General features: G+C 36.5%; 1 protein-coding gene across 1 annotated transcript in view; it reads right to left on the bottom strand.

Moving 5' to 3' along the window:
- Positions 1-16705, bottom strand: part of DNAH11 (dynein axonemal heavy chain 11) — a 95164-nt gene that overhangs the window by 78097 nt on the left and 362 nt on the right. Inside the window, 12 exon segments of the mRNA XM_041466209.1 lie at positions 10-118; positions 2325-2463; positions 3283-3343; positions 3346-3386; positions 4038-4131; positions 4134-4191; positions 4281-4423; positions 4426-4436; positions 5282-5371; positions 5373-5439; positions 9787-9894; positions 16427-16515. Coding sequence (XP_041322143.1) covers positions 10-118; positions 2325-2463; positions 3283-3343; positions 3346-3386; positions 4038-4131; positions 4134-4191; positions 4281-4423; positions 4426-4436; positions 5282-5371; positions 5373-5439; positions 9787-9894; positions 16427-16515 — 1010 coding nt within the window.

The following is a 16705-nucleotide window of genomic DNA, read 5'->3' as shown; positions in this document are numbered from 1 at the left end:
GCAAAACACCAGAAACATATTTTACCCAATCCTCAGGTCTGTTCTTGTCTCCTTGTTTCAGGGACCCAGAAATTACCAAAACTGCCTTGATAGCATGAAGACCCCAGTCGTAACAGCCCTACAAAGACATTTTAACCAGCCATGTCAGCACATGAAATAAAACTAAGTGGTAATGTTCATGAAGAAAACAATCATTTTACACACAGAGTAAAACAAGGCACATTTATTCACTTGTAGTCTTTCAGTGGCTTTTGGTCAGTATTAGAGGTTGACTAAAAAATATAAAAGGCTGAAATATATATATATCTGTATATCTTTTTCATTTTCAGTATTCCATCATTTGGTTCCCCATTCTTAACTGGCTACCAGCTGAGTAAAGTTTGAAAACATATTCTGCAGCCACATCTAGGAATTTAATATAAATAAAGCCTATTAGTATTATCAATTCCAACACCCAACCCCCCCCCCCCCCCCATAAAAAAAAATAAATCCCAAAACAACAACAAAACTGGAAGTAAATTCACAACTTTAAAATACACCTTTGAAGTTGACAGATGCCACGCCTCTATCCTCTTCCATGACAGTGGTAACTCTAAGTGTGAATCAAATGCACTAAATACAGCACAAAAAAGAATTTAAAGAAAAGTAATTTCCAAACTCAGGACAGTTCACGATCAGCAAGAAAACATTTCTGAGGTAAATTATTATTTATCTATTATCTGCATTGAAAATGAGTCTCCACATTTTAGAAATGGTACATCGGGGCAAAGAAGTTAAAACAGAATTGATAATGAAACCAGGAAATTTAGGAATAGACTGCGCTTAATAAGATTTTGGTTAGACTTAGGCAAGTTGGTTTTTTTGTTTTGTTTTGGTGGTTTTTTGGTTTTATCTTTTTTAGTTTGTTTTTTTTTTTCCCCCAAAACTTTTTTTTTTGTTGTTAGCTGTCTGAAGGGGTGTTAAAGAGCAGAATACGCATCTTAAAAGCAGCTTGGTGAGTGGCTTGTCCAGTGTACAAGGACCTTCTCTGCCATGGCCTGACAGGACTAGAAGTCCCTTGACAACATATGCACTGAAAGCCCTGCCTGATAACCCTGTTCTGCAGCAGTTTCCATAGGCTAGAATCCCAAATGAATATTTAAAATTCTAAAAGTCCCAACACTGGAGCAATACTCTTGGAACTCTCTGAACTGCTGTATATTTTATGCAGAAGCCCAGAATTTTTTCTCAGAGGTATTTGATTTCTCCCATGTCCATCAAAAGTAAACCAAATGAGAGTTAAGAAGTAAACAAAGAAGAGCATTTGAGATTTTGCTTCAAACATTAGTGTTATGATTAATACTGAAGTGGCAAACAATAGTATAAATTACTTTTCTCAATTCAGAATGTGCCTCCAGGACAAAGTAATCATTACACTCAAGGAATCTTTGTTCTAGTGAAGCAAACAATATTAATTATCTTTAGATAAGCATGGTTTAATTTCATTATCTCTAGAAAATTGCAAGGATGTGTCAGGAAATCTTCAGGATATTTAGACATAATTTTGAAATTATGCAGGCATGAAAATAAAGTTGTTTTTTATTTCATAAAGGCCCTGCCTGCTATTTGAGTTTATGGCTTAAGATTGAAGGATTCTTCAAGTTCAAATTCCATTGATAAAAATTAATATTAGGAATATCTTGCAAAAAATCATAGAGCTGGAGACTATTAAACCAGCATACATACAGGGAAGAGATCATACAATTTCTAGGTTTGCATTTTTAAGATATTATTTCTGAATATGGCCTCTTTCTAGTATAATAATTAAATTATTTAGAAATGCTTTTCTCCCTCCTTTTTTTCAAACAGTTGTCACTGCTTTTACTGGGGAAAGTTTCAAGACATGTTCATTCAATTACAATACGCTGTGTGTTTTTCAGAATAATTTATACTCTGTTACTCTCTTCTCCAAAAGATGGTTATTTACATGGGTGTTACACAGCAGCACAATGTAACAGTGTCATCAGTGACAGCAGTCATCCCAGGCATGAAGTGGTGATATACAATTGTTTAATGCAAAACAAACACATTACAAACATCCAAAGGTAAGAAGAAAGGACACTTTTTTCCAAATTCATGTCTGATGATTTATTAAGGATGGACATATGATTTAAAGCACCTTTAAAATACAAGATAAGACCATATGCATAAATCCCTCCTATTATGCAATATTCAGCTGCACTGGTATGGAGTGTGTGCTAATGGATATGTATTTGTCGTGGCAAACACTCCGTGTGGTTTCAATCCATGACAGTATTAAATCCAGAAGCCCAAAGAACCCTCACCTGTTCAGGCAGCAGCTCCCTGCAGAGAGGTTAGAAGGTGATGAACTTCCTGGCTAACAAACAGGCACCAATAAACCCTTCAGCAGCCAACATCATTTCAGAGACCAGTTCAGTGTCAGGGACAAGCATGGCACAAGTTCTAGGGAAGGGAAAAAACCCATAATCCAAATACACAGATTAGTATTTAAACATGGTGAGAATAAGTCAGCTAAATCAAATATCTGATGTGTGCAAACATTTTAAAAAACAGAGCTCAAGAGAGTCACAATTAAGAGTGTCAATCAAAGCTGACAAGGACCCTAGCTCAAAGCCAAATGAGCTAATTAGGCACTGTTGATTGTTAATATTCCATAACATTGCTGCACAAAAGAGGCATCTGAGAAACACAGACAGGTACTGCCCAAATTCAGAGCAGGCACAGGCTGCAGTGGTGGCACTTGTCACTGATCACTGGGGGCACAGCCAGCAGCTGTACAGGGCCTGGAAGCCAAGTGCAACACAACCATTGCTAAAAATGCCACTCTTTTTTAAAGCTTTTCAAATTTTTTTGAGAGCTTTAGTGCTTTTATGCGAAGGCTTGGTTGCCTTTAGAGGTTTTACTGTTTATTTTCTAAATATAACTGCTAAAACTCTTAGAACAAAAACCCAGAAATTGTAATGACACAAATGAAAAAATCTCATTAAATCTCATTTTTAAAGGAACATGAAGTAATAATGTTATTGCTAAACAATTTCACAATTTCCTCATTAAAAATCATTACTTAAGTTACATACTAGCAAAAAAGGAGATCTTAACTTTTGTGTTCAAGGCAGTTACAAACCAGCAAATTTGTCCCTCAGAGCTCTTTCTTACTACTGAAAAAACCACCAATATTTCTTCTTTTTCTCCATCCAGAAATATACTGCTGAACTAAAAGACCAGTTTTAATTTTGTCATATTTGAGTATGAATGGGGAACCAAAGGTTCTCATGCAGTTCTGTCTGACCTGCACATGCAGGGATCATAGTAATAAATATTCAGCTCTGGATTTCAGTGTAATGTTGTCACTAAGAAATACAAATCTGTTAAAAAAAGATAACACAAAGAAGTGTTAAAAGAAAGATACTACTTACAAAAAAAGAAAACTTACCAGACCTTAGCAAGCAGAGGTATTTCAGCTTTTAGTAATCTGTCTGGCATTAAATTCAGAAGGAAAACACTGAGAGCCACAGACAGTGCATGTGGTTGAAGCATGTCTATAGGAAGAATCACCTTTTGAAACAGAATAAAAGAAAATTGGAAGGGATACAGAGGGTTTGAAAAGGCCAGGAGACAATATTGAGTAAAAAAAAAAAAACCAAAATGGAGAAAGGTGAACATAGGACAGTGGAAAAACAAGGCATGTCTCAAAAGCACTGGCAAGTCCTGGAACCACTGAAGTTTCTTGCAAAGTTGAAGTTCTTCCAAACTTCTCACCCATAGGGTGCCACAATCTCACATGGTAGGACTTGAACCAGTTTCAATAGCAAAACTTTAATTGTAATCTGGTAGGACCAGGGTTTACTCACATTTATTCCTACAGTTTGAAGAGAAAGTTATTTTTGGGTAGTACATTACACAGATGACTTTGTGTTACCATCTAGTCTTTCATTTACAAATAGTTTCAGAGGAACTTCAGAGGAAGATATTACTGGTTCAGAATTTATAGCCTGCAAAGGACAAAGCACACTCACTTCTTTTTCTTCCTAATTTTATCACGGATAGGCTTTTTTTGTACTGCCACTATTGACTAGACTTCTACCAAGAGATGATTGAATTCTTCAAAGCTCCTGTCTGGACCAAACCTTTAGAGATATTCCCCACAGATAAAATTAAAATATTTAACATCTTTTCCTTGAAAGCAGCAGTTTCCAGTGTAATTCACATGAAAAAGAAGCTAAACAGCAATCTCCATACTGCTTAACAGAATATCTCACCTCGTCATCCATGTATTCCGAATAGATGAAAATTTTCACTGTCATACCAAGGGCACAGCCTAAATCTTCCATGGTCCCTGTCTTCTCTGTGCCAGCTGGTCCTGCAGGAGCACCACGCACTGCTAGGTGGACAACCTGGCTGGAGTAATAGAACACCTTAACATATGAAAAGGGATTTTTTGGATTGCAATGAACTTCTACAATATCAGGAGCTTTTATTATAACCCTTGTTTTTCATGGATTATTTATTCCAAGTCTACTTTCTCATTACAATTTAATGACCTAAACCACAAATGTATCTCTTCTATATTCATGTAAAATCATGGTGTGATACTACTTTGAAAGAAAAGAAAACTAACTACATCAATATTTTTTATCAAGAAGGAAGATCCTATCAGTGATCACACAGGACAGGAAACAGGAGGCTGTAGTTGCTGCTTTGCTTATTTCAAAGCAGCAACTCGAATGTCAGAATTTCAAAGACTTGAACGTCAGAATTTGGCCTCCCAGCTGAGGGTTGAAAGCATTAAGCTAGCCAGGATGCCCGAGTGTATCTTTTTTGATCACTTATTTAAACAAGAAATTCCATATTGGAGCTAAAACATGCCCAGAAGAAAAAGTTTCACTGTATGTGGCATGAAAAAAAAACCAAAACCCAATGGTTCGGACTTTTAAAAATGAAAAAAAAAAAAAATCTTTGCTGAAAACTCCTGATTAACCTTGACAAAGATCTGCTCATATTCCCCTTCAGACTAGACAATGATTATATAGCTTAAGTTATGCAAAAATATTTCAGTTTTTATAAAGGTAGTGGTTATTAAAATCATACAATTTCTTAAGTATGTGCACATACATACACACAGATTCTGAAATATATTGTGCCTTGATAACCTCATAATATACCTATGAGGTAGAAGAGAACTCTGAACTTTTAAGAAACATTTAACATTTCATTTCTGAACACAGATAAAGCAGGCACTGTTATTTATAGCAGTCATTACCTGTCAGTCAAAGATGTAATAACTTGCCAAGGGGTATTTCCCAAGTACTCATAAAAGTACTGAAACTGAGCATGACAAATGTTGGCAAAACTGTTTCTGGACATCATCCCATCTGTGGCATACCTGTGACAGCAAGCAAAAGCTCTGCAACTGGAGACCTAAGAGCCATCAAAGAGTCATGATGCCAGGTAGGAGCTATTCAGGCGGTACAAGTGCCACCCATCAGAAAGCTGCGGCTGTCATCAGCAGGCCTCACACCTCATTCCTGCCACTTATGACTAATAACTACTACAATCTATTATAAGGGATTAGATGCACCTCGAGGCATTTGTGCTTTTATACAGATGCAAGCGTAATAGAAGATAATTTTAATTGAGCTATTACAGCAGAACACAAGGGCTCTCCATACAAACAATGCAGTCTTTGCAAGGGAGCTGACATTACTTTGACCACAATGAGTTTCATTTTACTCCTCCAGCCTTGTTTCCTCTTATCTGAATGCCACCTTAAAAGCCCATTTTATTTCTGAGGCTCAGGGGGAAAATAAGAATTCTTTCCTATTTCAATTCCAATCCAGTGAAACATTTTGTTCATTCAAACCAAAAGCATTACTTTTACCTGAGCTAAAGTTATACATACAGTGAGCACTTTGGTTTAAATAAACATTCAAAATTTCAGTTGTCTGCACCTTTAAAAAGCCACCACAGGAAGAGGAGAAGCCCTGGAGGTGCACATGCCTCTGAAAGGAGAGCAAAACACATTGTGCATTACTGAAGGCAGAACAAACTGTGAATGCAAAACATAGCTGATTCGAACATGCACCCTCTGGGCTTGAAGGCTTGCTGATACCTCTCTGCCATGAACATCTTTGGTGCAAATGGCCATGATTTTTTCATGATCACCCGAGGAAAGTTCTCCAAGCAGTATGGTAATAAAGAGCATTTAGCTCAGTGACCTGAAAAGATTTAGGGAACCCTCTAAAACCAGATGGCTTCCAGTACCGTCTACCATCATTACTGCTAGAAATTAGTTCTGCCTACATCATGAACTAATTCACCATAAAAACTGGCTTGTACCTACAAATTTTCTGATATTCAGCATGAGATGCCAGAAGAAATCCTGGTTTAAACAGAAATTTGAACCATCTCCAAAACAGCAACAATCCAGGTGAGCACAAATGCTGCAGATGGTCAGCTAGGCACGGTAGGAGGAATGGATGGATGAGAAGATGTACATTAAATGGAATTGAAAATTCTGTGCTTATAATCTCCATAGCGATATGTACCAGACTTCATAAAATTGTACTAATTGTACAAGAACATTTATTGGCAAACTAAAAATAGTCCTTAGGAAAGATCAGAGACATTTTAAAAATAGACAAAGCACTAAGGGGATGAATACAAAATATGATATAAATGACTACATGGAGTTATGTAATACAAGGTGACTATGGAATTATTCAGGTTTCATATTAATAGGGGGGAAAACCCCGATGTCACCTACTGCATGTAATTCTAAGGAGACAAATGTAAAAATACATGGAAATATCAACAGAAAGATATAATGCATTTTCTATTACAGGGAAAATTTAGACAGTTCTGTCAGATATTCATGACCTCTTTAAAGTCTCTTTCCTATTTTGTATTTCCCTTCAGCAGATATTCTATGTTGGAAAACAAAACCAAAACTACTGAAAGTTTTCACAAAGAGAAAGAGTCCTCACAGCAGGAGAAGAACATTCAGGAGAAGTTTGAGGTAAAAAAGGGTAAAGCAAAAAATTAAATGGCACAAGGTATCCTTCTGAAATGGGACTAAAACTAAACATGGATGTAAACTGCTTGATTTGACATAAACAAACCCAATAGTTTTGGCTTCCTTACACAAATATATGGGTATATATGTATTGGATTGTATGCATACATACTGAATGTGTACTCTGTTCTTAGCACAGCATTGTGGCAGAATGCTCACTTTTAGCTTTTGTCTCAGTTCAGAATAATCCTACAAAACCCCAGTAATTAAGATGTGATAAAAATGCCCATGAGGTAGCAGAAATTGAAGAAAAAGCCATGTTTCTTTTTTCAGTAGGTGCTGTATTGTTTAATATGTTCCAGTAATATGTTCATATGTTTAACACTTAATATGTAAACTATACCAATATGACTATTTTCATGCTGTATTTACTTTCTGTGAATTAAACACAAAGGAGATGTCCAAACCTGCTTCTTGTGGCAATCCTTGAGGGCTGTTGCCAAGCTCTCTTTCAGCCTGCCAGATGCCATTTCTACATCTAAAACCCATCAGGTTTGTGAAGTACTAAGCTCAGCCTGGGCTGGGTGGTCAAAAACTCACTGTTCTCTCTACCTCTCTTCATGCCTCCATGGAGCAGAGATGTACTGCATTGTATACAGGTTCCTCAAGGTGTAGCAATCAAGACTCCACCTTTTGAAGCAAAAAAACCCCAAGCACGCATAAATTTATGCATAATGGTATATTTTGTACTAAAAATAAAGGAAGTTCATCTCATTAATCTTCACAAAGGATTTTTGTTACATCAGCACTTTTTGCAAACTTGAAATGAGAGTGGATTTTCCATCAATTTTCTCTGTCACTGTACCTTCAGCAGGATTCAGATGTGACACCAGATATTGGGGTTTTTTTTACATATCCACTTGATTTGAACACAGACATACTGTCTTAAAGCTCCAAATATGAAAGCCTGAAGTTTTTTGTGTTCATAGCCCCAGTATAGGCTCAAACAATACAGTACTTTCTGTCTCCGTGTGCTCAAACATAGCTCTATCTTGGAGAAACTATCTCCAAGAAGCAAGCTGCATATACTTGTCCATTCAGTCTGGGGCCTCCCTGCTGTGACAATCAATCATCAGAACCATGGGCAACATTGATTTTATGCAACGTGAATGCTTATGCATTCAGCACTGTTCTGAGAACAGTAAGTTATTGTCTCAGAAGTTGCTGATCTGTTCTCCCTGACCTACCGCTACCCTGTTAGCACACTGCTGGCTGGCCACTTGGCAAATATGAGGCTCAGAACCAGCTGAAAGGTTCAGCTGATAGGAGACGTGTGAGAGCGCTGGAGGTTTGGAGAGGTGTGTGCTAAAGGATAAGACAGGAGGGGATCTGAAACTGTAACAGAAGACAAGGTAAAAAGAGCAGCAGGAGAGAGACAGTATGAGAAATGCAATATCCAACCATAGTCTTGATCAGTTCTATGACTTTTAGTACTCATTTTTTCGTTTTTCATTACTTCCAAACAGTAAACTGTCTATCCTTCTGTTAAAAAACATTTTATGTACAAGAGAAAGATAGACAATTTATTAAATGATAGTAATTTACACAGCATTGGGTAACAAAATGTTCTGGGTTCATTATTTTTTTTTTTCCAAATTTATACAACTAAAAGTAACATTTCATGCAATTGAAAGTGTCTATTTAATCTACATCCCAAAGAGGGCAAAATTCATTAAGGAGATTTCACATAACATATGTGATCATTATATCTACATGTGTCATGGAACAGAACATGCTCCTTTTCTGTGCTGTATTTCCCAAGGGCAACATTTATGTATTCCTCTGTATTCTTTTGAAATTTAAGATCAGCAAGATTGTCAAAAAGTTTGGTAAGATGACGGGCTATTTGCATCTAAAAATACCACATATATAAGGAAACCATTTACATTAGATTTGTGTCAATCACACTAATGCATGCCTCTGTTAAAGTGGATGACTCTCTGACTGTTGCATGATTACTACACACAAGGTTTTTATGGGGAAAAGCTGGGCCAAAATGATAAATCAGTGAATGGAGTTAATTACACTTCTGTCAGTTGTCAGAAGAGTCTGAAGGACAAAGCTCAATATAAAACTGAGAAGTCTTGAAATTGTTATTATTTATGGCTAATGCTTATTCTACAAATTGCCTCATTAAGGTCTAAATGCCTTTTTTAGCTACACATCTCTCCAAAGACCATGGAATTTGAAAATCACTGTCTACACACCAGCACACTCTATGCCTGACACCTAAAACAGAAAACTTGTTTTCTTGCCTTATGTGTGAATGAAACAAATCATTGAGATTTAGTTACATGGAGAGTCTATAAGGGCCTACCACCATGTTTGAAAAGGCTCCATGTTCAAGCCTTCATCACCTCTGAAAGCATCAGTTCTTCTGAGTTACAAGTCACAGCCCTTCAAAAATAGGTTTTGCCTGAGGCACACTCAAAGTTGTAGCACCCAGAGAATTGATGGCTGTGGCTGGATAGTCACCGAGGCCAGGAGTATCATCTGGCATGGAGATAACACAGTATGAAGCTTCTGAAATACATCAAAGTGCCCGTGTTTTTATAGAGATGGGTGTCACAAAACCTAGGAGATCATTGTTCAAGGGAGGAACATGGAAGGATAGCTACAAAGCATTCTTCATGCAAGGGGCAGCAGCACAGTCAGTAACAGCCCAGCAGGCACCATAGATCTTCCAGTCTTACTTATCATCACTACGCACTGCGTGCCTGAAATTTGATCAATCCCTGCTAGAAGAAGAAGAATAGATTTGATGATCTCATTGACCTTTTCCTTTTCTAATTCCTGCAAACCTACAACCCAAAAATCCAAATAAATGCAACTTCCATGTGGCTAAATTTCCAGCAAAGACAGATCAGGATTTGTAACATGTCTCTCATCTCTTGTTGCTGAACACCTTGTACTCGTCTCAGCTGGGAGAAAAAAAATGCTTTCTACATTCCTTAGGCAAAATGTTCCTATTTTCAAAGTAAATTAGAAATTTGTTCAGAACAAAGGAGCAGTTCAATGATATTATCAGCTCACAAGGTTAGCTGGAAAACTTCCCTTTCTGTAAAGAAATTTAAGTACATTAATGCACAAAGTGGCTCAGCTGTTTTGGCTGTGTTCCTCTTTAAAGGATGTCTAGCAAGTCTGCTGAAAAACCAAAATAGAAGAAAGGAAAAAGTATGTGCTTGCTTTCTAAGCATACAGCCAAAGCTTTTTCACAAAAAGAGAGTCTGAAAAAGAGACAGATTTTAACCATCACCTTAAAGCCAGGAATTCCCACCCAGTTAAGGTAAAAATCAGACCAAACATTAGAACAGAACAATACAATCCACTATTGATTTAAAATAATAATGATGAACACAGCTGTAAGGAACAGAGAAGGTGGCAAGGCTTTCACATTTCCTTTCCAGAAAATGAAAGGAAACATTTCTTTCAGACTAAAGAAACCAGGGGAATGGAATTGTGCCAGAAAAAGGTAAGTCTGGGCAGGGGAAACTCCTCTTCAACCTTCCAAAGAGTCCAGCCTTAGGAAGTAAAGGATGAGAAAAAAAAATTTCTAACTCAACAGGGCAGTAACATGCAGATAAACTTAAAAAGAAAACCAACAAAGCATCAAATGAAAAAGTAGATAAAAATCACTTGAGTGGGGGAGCAAAGAAACCACTTTTTAAAAAGGTAGACGTATTATTTTTGATGTACAAAGAGTTAAAAACATGAAAACACACATTGGTATTGACACAAAAAGTACTAAGAATAAAAATATTCAATTATATGCCTATCTGGAAGGAAAAAGAAGCCATATTTATTTATGTTTGAGTGATGCACTCCAGCTATTAGCTTGGTATCTCTCAGAACAGAAGTGTCATCTCAAGAAACAGGTTTGTGGGTTTTTTTTTTTTTTTAACTTCCTACTGCAACATTTTCCTGCAAGAAGAAAGAGACTGTGACTCTAAACATGGCTGCCTCTAAAGCCAGGAAGAGTGAATGCAGGTGCCAAGTTCAAGGCATTCCTGCAAGTGTGTGGAAGGAGGACTTTGGCTGCACAAATCCACCACATCCTGTTGCAGGTGTGAAAGAAAGACCCCCAGAGTATGGACAGGGAGAAAGTGAATTTGATCCAAACAGAACACACTTTTAAGACCTTTAACAATTTTGACACCATGCCATCCCTAAATAACAAGCCTATGCCTCAAGTTGAGCTGGTCATGTAAAAAGCAGTAGAAATCCAATATGTCAAACAGGAACAAATGACAAAAAAATGATTGGGACATCTCACACCTGTACAAAAAGGAAACAGTCTGACAGCTCTCATTTCCTGCTTGCTGCAGAACTACACTTTGGAATAGTTTGTAATCATACAGGAAATTTTACCTCTGCTGCAGAGCTTCAGAGTTTCCATACACCTTTGGCTTCCTTGTAGCTTCCATCACATTTTCTTTATCTGTCAGTCAACAACAGCTGTACAGAAAGAAAGCAAGCTATTTCAACTCTCAAATTAATTTTTTTCTACTTCATATGGTTTACTAAATTGGGACAAGAAAAACATGGGGAAAAGAGCTGGAAGAATACACCTAATCAGCTTGTTTTAAGCTCTATTTCTTACATGGAAAAAGAAAAACAATTCCACAAACACATACTTTGACAGTGTTTAAAGTGAATATGAAGGAAAAGTGAGATGAACAGAGAGAACTGCAAATATCACTGATGATACCTTAAAACTCTTCAACAAGATAAAAATGACAGATTTTAGCAGAATTAGTAACTTAGAGTATTTCTGCTCATGTAAGCTCAATGCCTTTTTCAATATGCACCATGAAGAAACTTCAGCATGTTAAACACCACAAATAATTTAATTCCTCTTAACAGGGTTCTCAACTTGGACAAAAAATATACATTTTTAGCATATAGTGAAACATGCTGCTGTCAATGTTTCTAAATTGCAGATTTAAACAATTAGAAATATATTTGATATTTCAAGCACAGAAGCTTCCTATAGAAGATTATCCTATACTAGATTTTCAGAACTCTACATGATGAGGACTTCCCCTAGATCTGTGGATTGAATTACAGGTATACTGGCAACACAAAATTATCACCTTTACTATGCAAGGGTTCAGTGACTTCTTTTGGGCAGAATGAACAATTAAGGCACAATGCTTTGTGTCAGTTCAAGAGTTTATGTTGATTGTTGTAGTTACCTTTAGCCATTAATAAATAACAGACATTAAACTTGTATTTCAACCATCACTTTCCTAAATGGACTTTGCAGAAAAGATTTCTGCACCTCAGCAGTATCGTATCTCTATGTGCCTCCAGGAGGTTAAAATGCTAACAAAGAGTAAGCAAAAGAAGATATTAAAGATGTGTGAAGAAGTGACTTCCAGATCTTTGTCTCAAATTGTGACACCAGGAACTACCAGTCGGTGTGAAAGGAAAACAAGGCAGATAACGATGAAGATACCACATGCATTGAAATTCCATCCAAATAGAAATGACAGAATCTGCCATGTTTAATTTACTTCGCCAGCCTTTCACTTGTTCAATGAAATATACCACACATTTACTTTTCAGAATCACTCATATCTAAAACTAGGTTTTTTTGTTTCCCATACCGCCTGAACTCAGCAAAGTGACAGCATGATTTTACATACAACTCCACAGGGGCTGCAAACCCATTCAGAAAAATAAAATTTTAAAGGTAAGTCCCCAGAACAAAGCATGTTCCAGAACATTCAGCTTGGACATGAGTAATAAACCCACCAAAACATCCAAGTGGGTGGGAAGAGTGAGGAAGGGGTGGCACTGAGACAGATAAATTGCAGAAATAGATGGCTGTGGGACCTGCCTTGGCAAACCTTCTGAGCCGCACATCCATCTGTTCCACATTAATCTCTCTCCACTGGGTTTTAGTCCAATCATCAATGCTGCTCTGAAGCAGAAAGTGCAGATAAAAGCATCAACAACATTTGGTGAAGACAAGCTTCTGCCACAAACCTGATAAATGGATGCAGGGGGAAGTCCACCCTACAGCATGAGTTCAAGGGCCTAAATTTTTTCCTACACCCCCATTACTTTTCAAACACACACAATAATCCATCTTCTCTAAATTCAACTCAAAGACCAAGCATTTTAACAGTTTCATGTTTCTGATAAACAACTTTCTTGTGCTATTAGACACACACCTATACCAAGAGGTAACATACAAGTGCACCTGGGAGATTTTGGGAAGATGCTCTGCAACTCCTCCTGGGGGTGCTACCAACAAAATTACAGAAAAAAGATCTAGTACATGTATTTTTAACCTTGCCTATGGAAGGCAGCATCTTGAGGGAAACAGAACTTTGCAAGACTGATTCCCCATACAGATCTGTACACTGATTTTCTGGACTCTTGCTTCTAGATTTGTAGAGCTTTCTAATGTACAGTTCTGAGTTCTGAATTGGATTTTATGGATTTCTGAGTTTTTACTCAGTTACTTAAACTAGCCAAGCCAGTTCTGAGTATTAAAAAAGTTCTAAAGGAAACTACAAAGTTTGTTTTGCTTTGGGATTATCTTGAAATTGGTTGACTTGGGAACAGAGATATTTTTACTCTGGGTATCCTAAAACATAGCAACTATTATTTCAAAAACAAAAGGAAAAGTAAAATCTTCAGTATTTAATTTTGTTTTTTAATCAAAACTATAGCACTTCTAGGACCAAATTAAAAATATAACATTCAAATATAGTCTAAACTCATAAGTAATTTATAAGTAATTTAAAGAAAACTCTTACATTAATATAAACATGAATATCCCACACTTTCTTGAGCAATTGATCTTTTCAATATCGTTTCATGTGCTTGTAGCCTGGAATAGATACTTCAAATAGTTCTGTAGATAGATTCCTGCATTAGAAACATTTCTTTTTCCAGCATCTCAAGCTCTTGATTTGCTGGAAGAGGGAAGGAATGCTCCAAGTACAGTTGCAGGGTATATTGAGCTTACTTAACCTGCCAGTGAAATCTATAGATCCTGCATATATGATTCAAGATAAGAAAAGCTGAGAGAACTATGGCAAAGAGGCTACAAAGCTGCATTTGCTTTGCCTCTCAAAGCACCCAAAATCATGCAAATGACTCTGCATTGAAACCACAAAATAAAATCTGCATATAAAGAAGTTAATTTATATTCTTGCATTCTTTAACTTATTAAACCACTTCTTAAAGTTGTATAAATGTTAACAAAGTCCCCTCATGATGTTTTAAAAAAGAGCCACTTAATAGTGTACTTCAGGCTATTCTACTCAAGAGCACATTATGCTGTGTAAAGGAACATGAAAAAGTATTCAGAATTTAAAAAAAAAAAAAAAAAAATTGTAAGTATAAGCAACACTGGAAGAGAAACAAGAAACCTGAATTTGGTGGCACTAGAATTATACCAGCATCTTGGAAAACAAAAAATCCCCAAACCAACAAAAAAAACTCCCCAAACACCAGTAAAACAAAAACCCAAAAAGAAAAAACACCCAGCAAAAAAACCAAACGTGCCAACTCACAAATATTTCAATGTGTACATTGAAATATCATTCACTTTTTCACTGAAATATTACAAGCAAATATGTTTTTTCTGAGAATCCTCATCACCTGATTGAGATGAACATATGGATTTTCTACATCAAACAGAAAGGGAGCTTCCATTTTAAATCCTTCTCTGAATCCCATCTGCTTATCCATGAAGAACAGGTAGTGACATTTGTCACTGATTATGCTCGTTCTTATTAAGAAAAACAGAGACAAAAAGGACTGATCCCAGAATTCAACATATATCAAGTAAAGTGCATTTTCTTCTGAATAACTGCAATGTCAGCTGCCTGAAGAGGAATTACTTTGTGCTATACTGACAGAGCCCTGTTCTTAATGGCAATCTATTCTTTGGGCAATTCCTATTTAACAGAGTAACACCTTCTTTAAACAAAAAGAATCACACATGGTAGGAATACACCAGTAAGATCAGTATATTAACAGTGAGAATATCCCTGCATCTACTCATAAATAAGAAATTACAGTGGATGAATTATTTAACCAAAACTATACTCTATATCATAGCTTTTACTAGAATGTTTTAGAATCTATTTTATGTATCACTGGTAAGTACAAACTATTTGAACTTAATAAATTCAGTTATTTTATGTATGATCACATAAAACTTCATTTTAATTATGTTGGGAATCTTCCACACAGTGAAACCGAGAGTTCTACTCCTGCTGCTATACACACTTTCAAATATGTAAAGATGACCTGGAAGTAGCTTTCTTATTCCACAAATCTCCTCCCCAAAAAAACATTTGGTAAACCATGTGAAAAAAAAATCCATCAGGATGAAAACTATATCTTGACATGTGGTTTTTGTCTATATCACAAGTACAAGAAAGGGAAGCTTGAATCTGAATCATTTCACAGTAACTAGAAAATCACCTAAAGGTACAATCAAAAAATCCTACCAAAAATATTAGACCAGATAGGCACAGAAATAGAAATTTCACTGTGGACTGGCAGTGCATATCCCAAAAAAGACCAAATAAAGGTTTCTCATTTCTCATATGCAGATACTGCTCTTAAAACAATGGTTAAATAAGTTCTTCTTTTAATGCCAGTAGGAAACACTACAGCTGTAGTGTTTTCCCATCTATTCCTCTCACCAGATTTTTTTTAATTCAGAAAAATTACACTTGCCACTCACAAAAATTATACCTGGGAGTGGTGTGGGGCAGAATATAGAAAGAAAAAGGTGGCTGAGGGTGTCTTTAAGACAGCACCGCCTGACAACCATCAAATTCTACCTTTTGAAAACATATTTGAACAATCCCAAGCTACTGCTGCCTGTGATATGAAAGGCAAGGGAGGTTTAGATTAGATATTAGGAAAAAAATTCTTCACTGAAAGGGCTGTCAAGCATCAGAACACGCTGTCCAGGGAAGTGGTAGGGTCACCATCCCTGGAATATTTAAAAGGCACATAGATGTGGCACTTAGGGACATGGTTTAGTGGTGGACCTGGAAGTGCTGGGTTTAAGGTTGTATTTCAAGATGTTAGTGGTCTTTTCCAACCTGAGTGATTGCATGATTCTATAAAAATATGTGAGGTTTAAGATTCTAAGATTCATTCATACCCTAGAAGATTACTGTCATTTTTTGACTATGAAATCAAAGACAAACATGAGTTACATATTTAATTACAGTTCTAAGTACACACCTAAGGATCAAAATTCACCATCAGGAGTTGGTTTTGAGGATTATACTTAATTAGTTTGGTTTAAATTAAACTGAGAAATTTAATCCACCTGAACATTCCACTTACTGTAGGTCTGATCTTCATACTGCTCAAGAGATTTCAACTTCTCCACGTATTTCCGAGAAATAAAGGTATTTTCTGGACTTTCTAAAAATCTGTGAGGCAAAAAACCCCCACCCAATCAGTTTTTCTTTTCTTTTACTGATGAACAAATGCTGGTGGAAAGTTTAAGTTTCCCCCTCCTTGCATGCTATTAGCTATGTCAGTTTTCAATGCTGGACTCGGTATTACACAATAATTTAATACATGTGTGTCTAAAGCTCTCACAGGAGCTTCCATCCTCTG

This window comes from Pyrgilauda ruficollis, unplaced genomic scaffold, assembly GCF_017590135.1.
Source record: "Pyrgilauda ruficollis isolate IOZ18807 unplaced genomic scaffold, ASM1759013v1 scaffold2, whole genome shotgun sequence".
In the NCBI taxonomy this organism is placed as follows: Eukaryota; Metazoa; Chordata; class Aves; order Passeriformes; family Passeridae; genus Pyrgilauda; species Pyrgilauda ruficollis.
This window is presented reverse-complemented; position numbering and strand designations above follow the sequence as displayed.